Source organism: Gekko japonicus, unplaced genomic scaffold (genome assembly GCF_001447785.1).
Source record: "Gekko japonicus isolate JY-2015 unplaced genomic scaffold, Gekko_japonicus_V1.1 scaffold971, whole genome shotgun sequence".
In the NCBI taxonomy this organism is placed as follows: Eukaryota; Metazoa; Chordata; class Lepidosauria; order Squamata; family Gekkonidae; genus Gekko; species Gekko japonicus.
In genome coordinates, this window is record NW_015173151.1 from 329,181 (window position 1) to 343,934 (window position 14,754).

General features: G+C 50.3%; 1 protein-coding gene across 1 annotated transcript; it reads right to left on the reverse strand.

Moving 5' to 3' along the window:
• Nucleotides 1–905: 905 nt before the first annotated feature.
• On the reverse strand, nt 906–7,617 carry ZNF628 (zinc finger protein 628). Its single transcript, XM_015422373.1, is given in 3 exon segments — nt 906–4,209; nt 4,211–5,241; nt 7,426–7,617. Coding segments are annotated over 3 exon segments (3,738 nt in total). The 3' UTR covers nt 906–1,694.
• Nucleotides 7,618–14,754: the final 7,137 nt, after the last annotated feature.

Below are 14,754 nucleotides of genomic sequence, written 5' to 3' on the forward strand. Positions count from 1 at the left end.
CTACAGAGGAAGGCAATGGCAAACCATCGCTGCTTCTCACTTGCCTTGAAAGCTCCTTGCTGGGGTCATCATAAGTCAGTTGCAACTTGATGGCACACACAAACATATGTTCAAGGTGCATTCTAAGTGGACATCCTATAAAATGTCCTAAAGTTTTTCTGAGACAGCCGGGAGTCCTACAAGAGATGGATATGGATTAAGTTCAAGCAGGCTTAACCTTCCAAGCAGACAAGCTCTTTGAAGTGCTACGAATATTCTGTATCTAAAGCACCACTGACAGATGTTTCTCCAAGATGTTTGAGGCTGCTTAGGAAAAAAGACCTACACCTTCAGACCCTTTTCTCTTGTCCCCTCAAGGCTTTTTATGACTCCCACCCCAAAGGATTCAGGCATCCTATGTTATTAAGAAAACACCGAGGAATGTTCTTGGATTCTTTCCTCAGTCTGGACAGAGTTTCTACAGTAAAAGACACTTGCAGTCAATGCTCCCTCTTAAGCTGTGGAGTTTTGTGAGCAAAAATTCTAATTTTGTGAGCTACGGGCATCAAAGTTGTGAGCCAGTGATTTGGCTGCTGCATAAATTAGTTTGCTCTGGAGCCATCCTTCCTGAGCTAAGAGAAAAATGAGTGAGACGGAGTCTAAAAAAACTGTGAGCTAGCTCACATTAACTCAGCTTAGAGGGAACACTGCTTGCAGTGTGAGTCCAGCCTACGCAAATATAATAAAACCCAAAAGTTGGGAAAAAGGAGGCAAAGGTTCTTCAAAGCAGTTTTTATTTTCTTTCTAGCCGAAAGAATCTATGACCCTCTTGCAGGTGTGTGTTAGCACCAGGAACTTGGGGTACAATCTGGAAGAAATGTAGTTCTGAGGAACAGGATATTGGAAAGGTCTGAGGGGGGGGGGGAACCTGTGAGGCTGAGATATGCAGTCTATGACCAGTCACAAGGTGGCCCCCAACAGCATCCCCCCCTATAATGTTGAGAAACAAAGGAAGACCTCAAAACCTGAACTTCCCTGATTTTTCTGTTACACCAAGCAGAGCCCACACTGCGTCATGAAGACTCTGATCCAAAGCTATAATGTGGAAGGGAGAGAAGCCGAGATTCCAGCTGCTACCCGGCAATCGTACTCCCTGTCTGAGACGGGGGAGAAAACCCAGGAGTCCTGGCTGCCATGGAGTTTAATTTTCTTTTAACCATCAGGCAGTGCAAACTTTTGGTTCTTGCTAGAACAAAATATTTCAAGGACAGAAAACAGGCGTGGACCTATGACAGAACAAAGGGCTAGACTAGCCAGCCCCTCTTCTCATGCAAGGGCATATACGTACTCGTGAAGGTGGTGGAGTGGTCACTGTGGCTGCAGGGTCAAAAGCAGCAGCAGCAGCCTACATGTGAGCAGGAAAGGGGGGTGGGGAGAGCCAAGGGTATGCTTTGGACCTGTGGGCACAGGTTTGCCGTCACACCAAGACATTGTCGTGGGACACCCAAGCCCACCTGTATAGGTGACAATGCCGCCCAGAAGTCTTGAAGTCACCCAGACTGGAGTCATCCTATCCGGCAACTACAGCAAGAACCGGCAAGTTTCCAGCTGAACCCACGGTGTGGGGGCCCACGTCGCATCTGTGCTCCCAGTGCAAATGACTGCAGGCCTGGGCCTTGCTCAACATCCTCACTCTGTTGTGGGGATGGCCGCTTTCAGAAGGTGTGGACCAGCTGCATGTTCGGGACCGCCTGCACAATCTGGATGGAGGGCAGGCCCTGCGAAGCCACTGGGCCCTGCAAAAGCTGCACCATCTGAGGGGTGCCGCCGCCGTCACCGGCTGGTTGCGCGCTCTCCGGGCTGTTCACCTGCAGCGTCGGCACGCTCTCCAGCACTTGGAGAGTCTGTTCCCCTTGAGCGCTGCGGATGATCAGCAGGTTCTGTCCAGTCCCGGAGCTGCCCTCAGTACCCTGCAGCTGGAGACCCGGGAGCTCTTGCACTGTCTGGATATTCTCCACCTCCTGCACGCATAGGCGGGTCTGCTCCCCCCCTGCGCTACTCAGCACCAACACATTCTGCACCCCCTCCTCAGTATGCAGTGTCTCAAAGTGCACGTCCTGCACCCCCTCCAGGCTCTCCACCTCACCGCCAGGCCCCAGCAGTTCATCCCCGGGAGAATTCTGCACCACAATCAAGTTCTGGCTTTCCTCCTCTGCACTGGATCCCTGCTGCAGGTCTACCCCAGAGAGCTCGTGGGAGCTGGACAGAGCAGATCCCGCCTCACTCATCTCCTGAGGTTGGCCCAGAGTCTGAAGCTGGATGCTGGCTATCTCCTCGGAAGGCTGGAGTTGCTGCTCTTCCTGGGAAGACACCAAGCCCTGGATCTGAATAGTGCCATCCAGCTGCTGGGAAGGAGAGAGCCCCTGGATTTCAACACCAGTCACAGACTGGTTTGAGGGGGACAGGTTTTGGATCTGCAGGGTCCCGGTCTGCTGAGCAGAGGGCAAGGCCTGCAGTTGAAGGGGGCCCATATGCCGGGAAGGCTTGAGGGTTTGGATCTGCAGGGTCCCCATCTGCTGGGGCGATGAGACAGCCTGAAACTGCACAGTGTTCACCTTCGGGGAAGGCTGAAGAGTTTGGAACTGCATCGTGCCTGTTGTTGGGCAACTGGACAGGTTCTGGATCTGTACCGTGCCCGTCGGCTGGGACGTGGGCAGACTTTGGATCTGGACAGTGTTCTGGGGGAGTGGCAGGCTTTGGATCTGCACGATGCCAGTCTGTTGAGAATGCGGGAGGGCTTGGATCTGGAAAGTACTAGTCTGCTGGGGAGCAGGCAGGGCCTGGATCTGCTGAGGCTGCTGCAGGGCTTGAATCTGGAGGGTGCCGGTTGCTGGCGACACAGCCGGCACGGCTTGGATCTGCACCGTGCCCATTTGCTGTTCAGGCAGACTCTGGAGGAAAATCACATTCTGCCCACCAGCCTGCAACCCCGAAGTTCTCTGGATCTGCACATTAGAGAGAGGCTGCATGCTGGGCCCAGTGGTGCTGGGCATCAAAATGATGTTCTGGCTGCCAGACACGGGTGGCGGTGGAGGTGGCAGCGGAACAGGCTTCTTGCTCTTGCCTTGCCGGAGTGGGACGGATTTGCTCGGGGCGATGGGGGCGCTTGGCAACAGGGTAAAGCTGGCCGGAGCAGCAGGTGCTGCGGGCATCACTTGGGGGCTGGGCAGCAGGATGAGTTTTGGGGGGGAACTTTGGGGTGGTGGCGGCTGCTGCTGCTGCACGCTTGGGATGAGCTGCAAGCCCTGCGCCGTCTGCACCAGCAGGAAAGTTTGTGTGTTCGAAGGGCCGGCTGGGGCTGGGCTGCTGCTCAACTCCACGTTCAGAGTGGCCTGCAGGTTGGGCACGATTTGCACCTCCTGAGTGGCAGCAGGGGAGGGAGCGGCCGGACGGCTGGGCGTCTCAGTGCTGTTGTGGGTGCGCAAGTGGCGCTGCAGGTACGAGGCCATGACGAAGGCCTTGGCACACACCGGACACTGGAAGGGACGCTCCCGCGAATGGGTCCGACGGTGCAAGGCCAGGTTGGAGGAGTGGGTGAAGGCCTTGCCACAGTCCCGGCAACGATAGGGTCTTTCACCGGTGTGCACTCTCTGGTGCTGCCGGAGGTTGGATGTCTGTGTGAATGCCTTGCCACAGGTCTGGCAGGCAAAGGGACGCTCCCCAGTATGCAGCTGCTGGTGCCGGCGGAGGCATGAGGTGTTCTTAAAGGCTTTCCCGCAGTCCTGGCAGGCGTACGGGCGTTCCCCCGTGTGCTGCCGTAAATGGTACTGGTAGTGAGAGGCCCACTTGAATGCCAGCCCACAAGTGGGGCAGGTGAAGGCACGCAGCCCTGTGTGAACCCGTTGGTGGATACGCAGCAAGGAAGAGCGCTTGAAGGCCTTCCCGCACTCCCCACAGGCATACGGACGTTCCCCTGTGTGGTCACGCAGGTGATAACGCAGCCCAGAGGAGCCCTTGAACGCCTTCCCGCATTCCCCGCAAACGTACGGCCGCTCGGGGGGTGGCGGCGTAGTCACTGTGGGGGCAGGTACTGGCTCAGCCTGTGCCGGGCACGTCACCTCCGCCTCTTCCAGCCGCTGCTCCGCTGGGGGGTGGGAACGCTGGTGGCCCAATAGGCTGGCCAGTGCCGGGAAAGAGCGCTCGCAGACTGCACAGGTGTAGGTGCGATCGGCCCGCCACGCTCTTGAAAGCCTTGCTGCACACCGAGCAAGTTAATGAGGGCACAGGGGGTGTTGTGGAGGTTGCCGCCTCCTCCTGCACAGGCGGCGGCGGCAGCGGTGGCGGCTCCGGCGGGGCCAGGTGCACTTCCTGGTGGGTCAGCAACTGCTCCTGGAGGGGGAAGGTGAGGTGACAGACGCTGCACCGGAACAGCATCTCTACAGTGGCAGTCGATTCCTCTAGGAAAAGCTGCGCCGGAGGGGCGACATCAGCGTGGGATTCCAAGTGCCGCTGCAGATAGGCGTCCGAGGCAAAGGCCTTGCCGCAGATCACACAGGTGTGGGCGGGGCGGGCAGCGTGTGCCGATCGGCAGTGTAGCGCCAGGTTAGAGGAGTGGGTAAAGGCCTTTCCGCAGTCCTGGCATCGGTAGGGTCTCTCGCCGGTGTGCACGCGCTGGTGCTGCCGCAGGTTGGTGGACTGCGTGAAGGCTTTGCCGCAGATGGGGCAGACATAAGGACGCTCGCCCGTATGGGTATGACGGTGCCGCCGTAGGCTAGAGGAGTTCTTAAAGGCCTTGTCGCATGCCGGGCAGGGGTAGGGGCGTTCCCCAGTGTGCTGGCGCAGGTGGTACTGGTAATGGGAGGACCACTTAAAGGCCAAGCCACACTGAGCGCACTTGAAGGCACGCAAGCCAGTGTGCACGCTCTGGTGGATCTGAAGCAAAGAGGAACGTTTGAATGCTTTGCCGCACTCGCCGCACTTGTAAGGCCGCTCGCCCGTGTGTCCACGCTGGTGGTAGAGTAACGCGGACGACCCCTTGAAGGCCTTGGGGCACTCGGAGCACTTATAAGGGCGCTCGCCCGTATGAGTCCTCTGGTGGTGGATGAGCCGGGAAGACCACTTGAACACCTTGCCGCATTCCAGACATTCATACTGGTGATCGCCACCGCTTCCGCCAGCACTGCCACCTGCCGGGGCCACCACTGGCACCGCTGCTGCCTGCATCTCTAGCTGCTGGGCTCCCACCATGGCACCGGACTTCACCTGCTGGAGACAGAGAGAATGTGAGGGTCAAACAAATTCGACCGGCTTTGTCCTTACACAGTTTCTTCAGCAGGTGAGATTTCAGGCCTGATTCTCTCACTTGTTATAGAGGTGGGGGGACTACTGCCTCATTTTCACATGAGGAGGAGTTTGAGCAAAATAGTTTATCAGCTCAAAAATTAATACGCCTCCCAAAAAGTTGTTTTTCACATCAGGGACATTTGCCGCAAATGCTTCTGTACCCAGAAATGAGGTGATAAAGATCCCTGTTTACAAACTTACTACCTTAAAAAAAAAAAAGTGGCAAATCAGTGTTCCTTGCATGGTGACATGTCACTCAGTGGCTTACAGCTGAATATCTGAATTGACCCCATTGGCGTTTGCACTGTAATTCAAGAGGATTCCAAATCTTCCTCTGTAGCAATGGCTGTTTTACATGCAGAAGGCACTGCTTGATGCTGGGATCATAGAGCATGCGTGAATCTGTAGATTTTGGGACAGAGAGAAGAAGTAGCAATTCAGCCATGAGTTTTTTGGATGGTCTTGACCAAGTCATGATCTCTCAGCTTCAGTTCCCTTTCTAGTTATGGGAATAATGGTGGCCAGTGCTGATGTGACACAAATAAAGTTCTGTAATCAGCAATAACAAACGTTATTTCGCCAAAATTTTCACCAAGCTGTATCACATTAAGGAAGTGGGGAAATACTATGCCTAGACTCTTCATCCTGTCACGGCGTAAGAACATGCAAGGTTGAAATGTCATGCCATGCTGCCAATTCCCAGCTACACTGCTGACCAGATATATATAATTTTGCTGATTCCCACAAACAAAGTGGCTCTAACATAGTTAGCACATCAAATCTGGGAAGCTAAGCTAAGCCCTGGTTAGTATTTAGGCGAAAGACCATCAGGGAATACCAGGGTTGCTACAAAGAGGCAGGCAACTGGCAAACCACCTCAGAATGGCTCTTGCCTTGAAAGCCCTACAGGGCCGCCATAGTTGGCTATGACTTGCTGGCAAGGAAAAAAGAGACACTCGTACATGTAAATAAGTAAAAAGCCCAGTAGTACCTTTAAAACTAACAAACTTTATTGCAGCATAAGCTTTCAAGAAACAGAACTCTGTCAGATGCATGGAGAATGTATATTGCTGGCTAATCGCTGTTACAATAAATTCATTCATTCATGGAGAATGTACATGTAGAGACTCACCCACAACCAGAGAATTGCCTTGCAACAGGTGGCACTGGACAGGCTCATGTGCCCTTGGCCAGATAGGCCACAAAGCATAGGAAGCTGAACAGAAGTGAACAGCTTGATTCCGTTGTTTTATTCCCCCCAGACTTCCAAGGAGTTCAGAGTGATGCACATGGACACAATTACCCTTTCCCTCCTCATACTAACGACCTTGTAAGGTAGGTTAGGCTGAGATTGAAAGGATCTCAGTGAACTTCAGAGCGGGGGGGGGAAAAAAAGCTTCCCGAGCCCAAGCAAATCTAACCACCATGCACACCGCCCTCGCCCTGCTTCCCTGCTGCATGGGCCCGGGGGGGGGGGGCGTGCTCCCTCTATGAGAAATTCTGGTGCACACTGCCCCTCTCCCCTGTCGTCGCCGCCGCAGTTGGGAAGATAGGATCCGATCTTAACCTGACCTCGGCAGAACTCAAGTCTCAGGACGTATGACGACAGTTTCCCTGAACATGTGCAGAGTTCACTGCTCTGACCACTTCCCTTCCACCCCTTGTCTTCATTGTGACCGCAGACATCAAACTTCCTTCCCTTTTATGAGCAACAACCGAGTATTTCTTTTTTTTTGTTTTTTTAAGTCTTCACTATCCCCCCCCCTTCAAGCCAGAAGCGGTCTGTTCTACCGGAGGGCAAAAAACCCGCCCGTAGCGGACATGCCCCTTTAAATGTGGCCCTTCCCCTTTAAGGAACCGAGCTTTACCGCCCCTCCCCCTTCTCTTTTTTAAGTCTTCACTATCCCCCTCCCCCCAGCCAGAAGCGGTCTGTTCTACCGGAGGGCAAAAAACCCGCCCGTAGCGGACATGCCCCTTTAAATGTGGCCCTTCCCCTTTAAGGAACCGAGCTTTACCGCCCCTCCCCCTTCTCCGCCGCTCGGCCCCGCGCGACGTCTCTTCCCCTCTCCCTTCCCCCTACCTCCCCTTGTCTCGTTCTCTCACCTGGCCTGAAGGCCCTTCCCGCCGCGTCGCCCCTGCAGGGGGGTTGATGGGAGGGGGCAGGGGGGGCTGTGGGGGGAGGGGCCCCCACTCTACCCTCCCAACGGCCGGCGGTGCGAGACACCCAATCTTTACCTTGCTCACACTAACAGCCTGGTCCAACCAGCGGACCCCACCCCTTTGCGCTTCTTCCATTGGTCACGCGGAGGCTCTCGGGAGGTGTAGTTTGTATCGCTCGCCGCCTTCGGGTCGCACCACGTGACTGTCTTCGGCTGTGCAGAGACCTGAGAGAGTGACTAAGAGCGAAACTGGACGGGAGGGAGGAATGTGTAGAAAGGTTTTCTTTTCCTGAGGTTGTTACTTTCATTTCGTGTGTCTGTGGTTGTTACATATTGAGGTTATCAGACTGTGAGGACGGTATGGGGGTTGTCACGGGTCGGTGGTTATGTCACTGACCGGGTGACGTCACAGCCGGAAAGCCTTGAAGCCCTTGAAATGTATGACGTCATTATTTTGTTTCCGATACCGCGAGGTGAAATAGAACAAGCCGCAGAAACGAAAGCAGATGGTCTATTTATTAAAAGTCTGACTTTCGGGGACCCTGCGATCAATGACCTTCAAAACATCCCCATCAACAGCCTTGCTCAAGTCTTGCACACTGAGGGTCGTGGCTTCTGTTATAGAGTCAATCCCATCTCATGGTGGGTCTTCCCCTTTGTGTGCTTCTGTCTTTTCCCAGCATTATTGTCTTTTCCATGACTTGTCTTTTTCATAACATGACAATGCTTCCGCCTTTCCCCAGCATTATTGTCTTTTCCATGACTCTTGTCTTTTTCATAACATAACATGACCGTAGCCTCAGTTTAGTATTTTTAGCTTCCAGGGAGAATTCAGACTTGATTTGATCTTGAGCCCACTTATTTGTCTTTTTGGTGGTCCATGGCATCTGTAAAACTTGCCTCCAAAACCTTATTTCAGAGGAATCTACTTTCTTCATTGTCCATCCATACACAGGAATAGGGAATGGTATGTTGTGAATTACCTTGATCTTGGTTGCCAGCAACACATCCTGACATTAAAGAATATTTTCTCACTCCTTCATGGTTGCCCTTTCCGGTCTCATTTTCTGTGCTCAGTTCAATTCTGTAGGTTTACATGGCAATTAAAGCTGTGGTTTTATTCCAGTTAAGTTACTTATGACATTACAACTTCTAGTAAAGATGGCATCCTACCTACCCTGTTGAGTGTTTTTAGTGGCAAGTAATAACAGTAAAATCGTTTAAAATACACTCATTTATTTTGGTAGCAATGGAGAATGGCAAAGGTTAATCTGAAAGGGTCCATTCACTCTTAGTTGTGATTACACAGAAGCATCAATTTCACCAGGTGTGGCTTTTCCCAATATAGCTCTGAATGGGGCTTTGACCTTAGTTACAACTCACAAATAACTGTCTGTGTTAATGGTATTAACAATAATAGTTCATTTATTTAAATGGAAAATTAAATGGATATCTTTAAAAAAAGAAAGAAAGAAAATTAAATGGATGACGCGAACACGCAAGGTCCTTTCAAGTCTGCAGTTGCAAATTATTTTTTTTTAATGTAGTGTGATGTGGTACTGTACTGCAGCTACACCATGCTTGCATAGCCCAAAGGTGGAAACAGAGATCCCTCTCAACGTGCTTATCCTTCCCAGCTAACAAAAACTGGGACCATTATCAATCCTGGAGAGCATGAGCAGGTAGCTTTTTTGAAACATAGCTATTCTTTGTTCAGCTCTTGTTTAAAACTGGTCCCCATTTGTAATGTCTCCCCTGTCTTTCTGTTGTCTATAAATGCATTAGCTAAATGAACGCAAACTTAATGTATCTGTAGCAGATTGGAACAGCCCTTAACAATGGCGTTGGTTTGCAGTCTGCTGCAGTAAATGATTCGAGGTCAGTGGTCCCCAACCTTTTCAAGTATGAGGAACCCTTTTGAACATCAAAAATTTTGGCACCCCTGCCCCCCACATCATTGTAGCTGTACAATTAGTATCAGTGGATTGAAAAGATACTATTTATTTATTTATTCAGATTTTTTATCCCGCCCTCCCAGCCGGGGCCTGCTCAGGGCAGCTTACATCAAGACAAATAATTGCATTAAAAACAAGTTGAGGTTAAAACAATTATAAAATCATAATAAAATGCTAGCAATGACAAAAAGATCGAAATGACAATGCTTAGTATGCATATGGATTTGCCAGTTCCCTTGCAAGATCTCTGTGGCTTCCCAGAAGTCCCAGCCCCCACATTGGGAACTGCTGTTCTAGGTATTATTCTGCCTGTACTGCTTTGTCTTGTATTTCTGCTTATTGCACTGCTTATTGTATAGCTTGCCTTATGCTGTTGTTTTTTTTTAATTCTGTACTATTGTGTTGTTTACGGGATTCTTATTCAGTAGGAGTATATTGTCTTTAATCTACAAGCTGCCTTTCTCAGTGAGAAAGATGGGCTGTAAATAAATAATTTCTAAAAGATCTGAGGAAGTGAGCTCGTATTCCAGAAAAAGCTTAGACTGGAGTAAATTCTCTCAATCTCTAAGGTGCCACTGGAGTCCTGTTTTGAAAGAGGCTCCGGGCATTCTCCTTCCACCCTTCTTGCTGAAAACCAAGAATGGTAAGTAAATGAGCAACAGTTTCTGGGCTTCTTACAAAGATCTTGGAATGCTTGATAGGCAACAGACTCTGTATGTTTGGCAGATAATTAAATTATAGTCAGTTATTAACACTGTTATTTGTAACTAGGGCTCTACCTATACTTGCTCCGCTCATCAGCCCCATACCTCACTGTGCTCTCGATATTTAACAGTAGGTTTGTTATTGAATGAGCAGTTCTGCCTCCTGCTAAAAGAATAGCACCGATCTTCAAGGAAGCAATAGCCACAGTAATCAGCCTTTTTTTTTGCAAACTGCTGCCAGAAGTGGATTTATAACAAATACCACACCTCGCCTGTCTCATCAATGGGAACCAAACTAGCTTACATTATTCTTATCGCCTACGTTTTATCCTCACAACAATCCTTGCGAAAACCTTTCCATGTCAAGCTTCTAAAAAAGAAATACATGCTTCCAGCTCTACCATTCTTTGCTTGTGAAACAGTTTATTGTTTCTTCAGTGCCACCCAGGGGTCATTTCGTAGAAAAAGAGCTAGGGGAACTCATTAGCATAACTCATTAGCATATGCCACACCCCCTGACATCAGGGGCCCGGCGGTGGACCTGCAAGGCCAGCGGGAGTGCGAAGAAGCCCCGCCAAGGCCCTCCCTGGCCCCAGGCAGGCAGGGGTGGGGAGAGGCAGGGAGGAAGCAACTTACCCTCCCTCTTCTCCTGCCTCCTGGCTGAATGAGGGCTGGAAGCGGGGCAGCCGGAAGCAGGGGGCGGGGCTTTGTCATGTGCCCCGCCCCCCTGCACCTCACCCGGGCCGCGTTCCCCCCGAAATGACCTCTGGTGCCACCTATATTGAGCACTTCATTGAATCAATTAATTGCCAGATGTGAATGGTCAGTTGAAATTCTTTCAGTACCTGACAGTCTGAAAGTGTTTATAATAGCAAAAAAGAAAGACAGGAAATGGAGTGCACTGGGTAAGGACAAGATTCTTGTGGAGCTGGGGAGAGGGAAGACTTGCAGCTGGGAAGCCTGAATAAGAGGTGCTGGGCATGAGCTGGGGATGCAGTATTTTGATGGGGGGGTGCCCTTGCATGAGTGTTTGCATGAGGGAGGGAATTGAGTTTTGTTTGCATGGAAACTTATTTGCCAGAATGTTCTGCTAGTTTGGTGTAGTGATTAAGTGCGCAGACTCTAATCGGGGAAAACTGGGTTTGATTCCACACTCCTCCACTTGCACCTGCTGGGTGACCTTGGACAAGCCACCATTCTGGCACAGCTGTTCTAGAAAAATTGCAGTTTCTGTCACTCAGCCCCACCTACCTCACAGGGTGTCTGTTGTAGGGATGGGAAGGGAAAGGAGTTTGTAAGCCTCTCTGAGACTCCTTTGGGTAGTGAAGGGCAGGGTATAAATCCAATGTCCTCCTCCTCCTCCTCCTCCTTCCCATTTGAATATCCTCCTAGAGGGTTTGAAAAAGTGTGCGTGCGCATGAAAGCTCATACCTTTAATAAACCTTTGTTGGTCATAGAGGTGCCACTGAACTCTAAATTTGTTCTGCTAGAAGATTGTTAGACCAAGAAGAACAATGGCAGAGCTCTGTATTTGCTTTCCTCTGCACTCTGTGGCTTAGTTGTTTGCATGTTCTTTTCAGGTGCCGGCCTTAAGGGCCCTTCTGTAGGTATGAATGGCAAAGATTGGCCGGCAAAGGATGGAAGATGCTGGGTTTGGACAGTGAAGCTGGGCTCCGGTCCTTTCTGATGCCGCAACGGTGTGTTCATTCCAGCCAGCAGGGGTCAGCAGCAGTCCCCGGCTTCAGCCCTAAGGAAGGAACCCTGACAAAACAGTCCTGATGTCACTCAGCGAGAGGAGGACCCAGATGACCTGCAAAGTTGTCCCAACAGAATGGCATCTTGGGGACAAGCCTAGGCTGCTGGGCTCAGTCCAGCGGGCCGTAGGATTGAGGTGCGAGAGCAGATTCCCAGCATTGGTGACAAGAGATTACACAAACACTTTGACTGTTACACAACAGTCCTTTGGCTGCTCTCCTGTCCTGCCAGCCAGGGAGGCAAAACATCAACCCTGGAAAGTCAGAAGTCCTTTCTTCCTTCTTAGTAAAAGATCAGATATTTTTATTTCTGGGCAGATCACTTGGCGGAGGTTCAGTAGCCCTTAGCTCACCAAAGCCACCCTTGCATTCATAACCGCCAGGATGAAGAAAGGGACTTGTGTACAGTTTTGTTGTTGTTGTTGTTGTTGTTGTTGCAAAGATCAGATTTTTTTCTTTTAACCAGTGTTGACGTGCTAAGTGATGGTTTTAGTCTTGTCGGTCAAGAGAGGGTGGCGATTTCCCTAGGTATTTGTAACCAGAATAATAAAAAGGCGTGTCCACTCTTTTCTCCTTGCAATGACAAGAAGAAACTGTAGCGACAGTGACAAAGGATGGCAAATCTTTATCATTTCGTTCTGCAAATTCTAATCTAGGCATGCCCTGGGGGGGTGGCAGAATGCATAAAGATGTTGCTCTCCAACTTTTTCATCTTAGGTCATGGCCACCTGCATGACCTAAGCAACTCCTAAAAACAGCTAAAGGAAAAGATTCCCTTGCTCGAAAGCCAGTCAAATCCGACTCTAGGGTTGCGGTGCTCATCTCCGTTTCAAAGCCGAAGAGCCAGCGCTGTCCGAAGACGTTTCCGTGGTCATGTGGCCGCCATGACTAAACACCAAGGCGCACGGAACGCTGTTACCTTCCCACCGAAGTGGTACCTATTTATCTACTTGCAATTTCTTGCTTTCGAACTGCTAGGTTGGCAGGAGCTGGAACTAGAGACGGGAGCTCACTCCGTCATGCGGCAACTCGGGTCTCGAACTGCTGAACTACCGACCTTCCACAGCCTGCAGTTCAGTGTCTTAACCACTTGAGGCACCGCAGCTCCAAAACAGCTAAAACCAACTCCTAAAAACAGCTATTCACCACTTAACGGATTTGCTTATGTAACCAACCCCAGGAATCTATTGATTTTGTTATTAGAATGCTTTTGTATCCTATTAGGTACAAAAATAATGAGGGTCTCTCCCCTCCATTCTGGGAAACCTGTTAAGTGCTCTGGAGAGATACAGTCCCTCCTGATAGCCTTGAGAACATTTATCTCATGACAAGGAGCTATGTTCTTGGAGCAGAAAACTATCTCTGGGAGCACAGGTTTAGCAAAATTAGTCTGTTTATAGCAAAGCAGAGTTCTTGCAAGAAGTTCCAAAGAAGCAAGCGGGGCTCATTCGAATAAACTTGCAAGTAACCTGAGTTGTTTTCCCCCAGTGCATTCATTCAGTCAACAAGCTCAGCTCCTGGACAGTTTATCTGAATTTTTACCATTTAGGAACCTGGTAAATCCGTCTTAAATTTGAGACTCTCTCCATTCAAGTAGGTAGGGTACCCAGCCCCATTTTAAGAAACTCCTGTAAATTCTGCAGATGGAAGCTGGGGAGGGTGAGGTTCCCATAGGAGAGGGAGCTCAGTAGACGATAACACCATAGAATCAACCCTTTGAATTAACCAGCTCTTCCAGGGGAACAGATCTCTGTAGTCTGTAACTCCAGGAGAACTCCGGGCCCCACCTGGCACTGGGCAACCCTACAAGTGAGGGAGATGGCATTTAGGCACACAGCTTCTAGGCTGTGCCCTGCCCAGTCTGTTTTTGGGCAGGGGAGAAAGTGAAGCAAGAGACTGAAAGAAGTCCTTCATGAAACAAGGCCCGGCAGATCCAGACTTCAGCATGTGATTTACTGTGTGACGGTTTAAGACTGCCAACGCCTGGCATACCTTCTGTGCAAAGGGCCGAGGATGTAAATCAGAAGGAGGAAGAAATGTCTGGGTTGGTGCCAGGAGCAGAATTAGAAGTGCTTTGTGGGCACACGGTATAATGAATTGATCACTAGAGAGCCGGTGGGGTACATAGACAGGATCATCTGTCTCAGTAGATCTGGATCATCCCTACTTCAGCCTTTTTGCTTTCATTTAGGGTATTTTGAGGTATCCATGGCATTCCCAAGGGAATCTCCCATCCAGGGACCAATTGGGCAAAGATCTGCTTAACAATGTAATTGCAAATCATGTGTCCTATCATTTTGTGGGTCTGCAAGCATTTGGGAGCAGAAAGCTTGTTCGCTCCTTGAAATTCCATTAGTTCTATAAGGAAAAAAACAAACCTAGAAGTGTTGTAGTTTGCTGCTGCTGCTGCTGCTTCCTCTTCCTCCTCTTCTTTTTGCATTTTCACTGTTACAATGTCCAAAAAAGAACTTGGGGAGTTGAGACGTGCAGTCCTCAATGTGCTTGCAACTTAAACGTTTCCCCAGTGAAAGGAGGCATCTGTGCACCTGCATGAGGGCAGTTGGCATAGCACCCAAAGTGATGTGGAGCGGCATCTGCTTTCTTCTTTCATGGTACATCAGGGTCTGGGTTTTAGAGGCTGATCCCAGCAGTTACAGGTACTTTCTCAGTGCCACGGTCTGTAGCTCAAAAAAACCCAGGCACAGATGTTTTATTACATTAGATATTTATATGCTACTTTTCTCCTCAATGGGGACCCAAAGCCGCTTACGACACCCTTCTCCCTGCCTGAAGTTTATCTTCACAACAACAACCCCGTGTGTCAAGTTAGGCTGAGGTCGCCTTGCACGCTTCTGTGGGC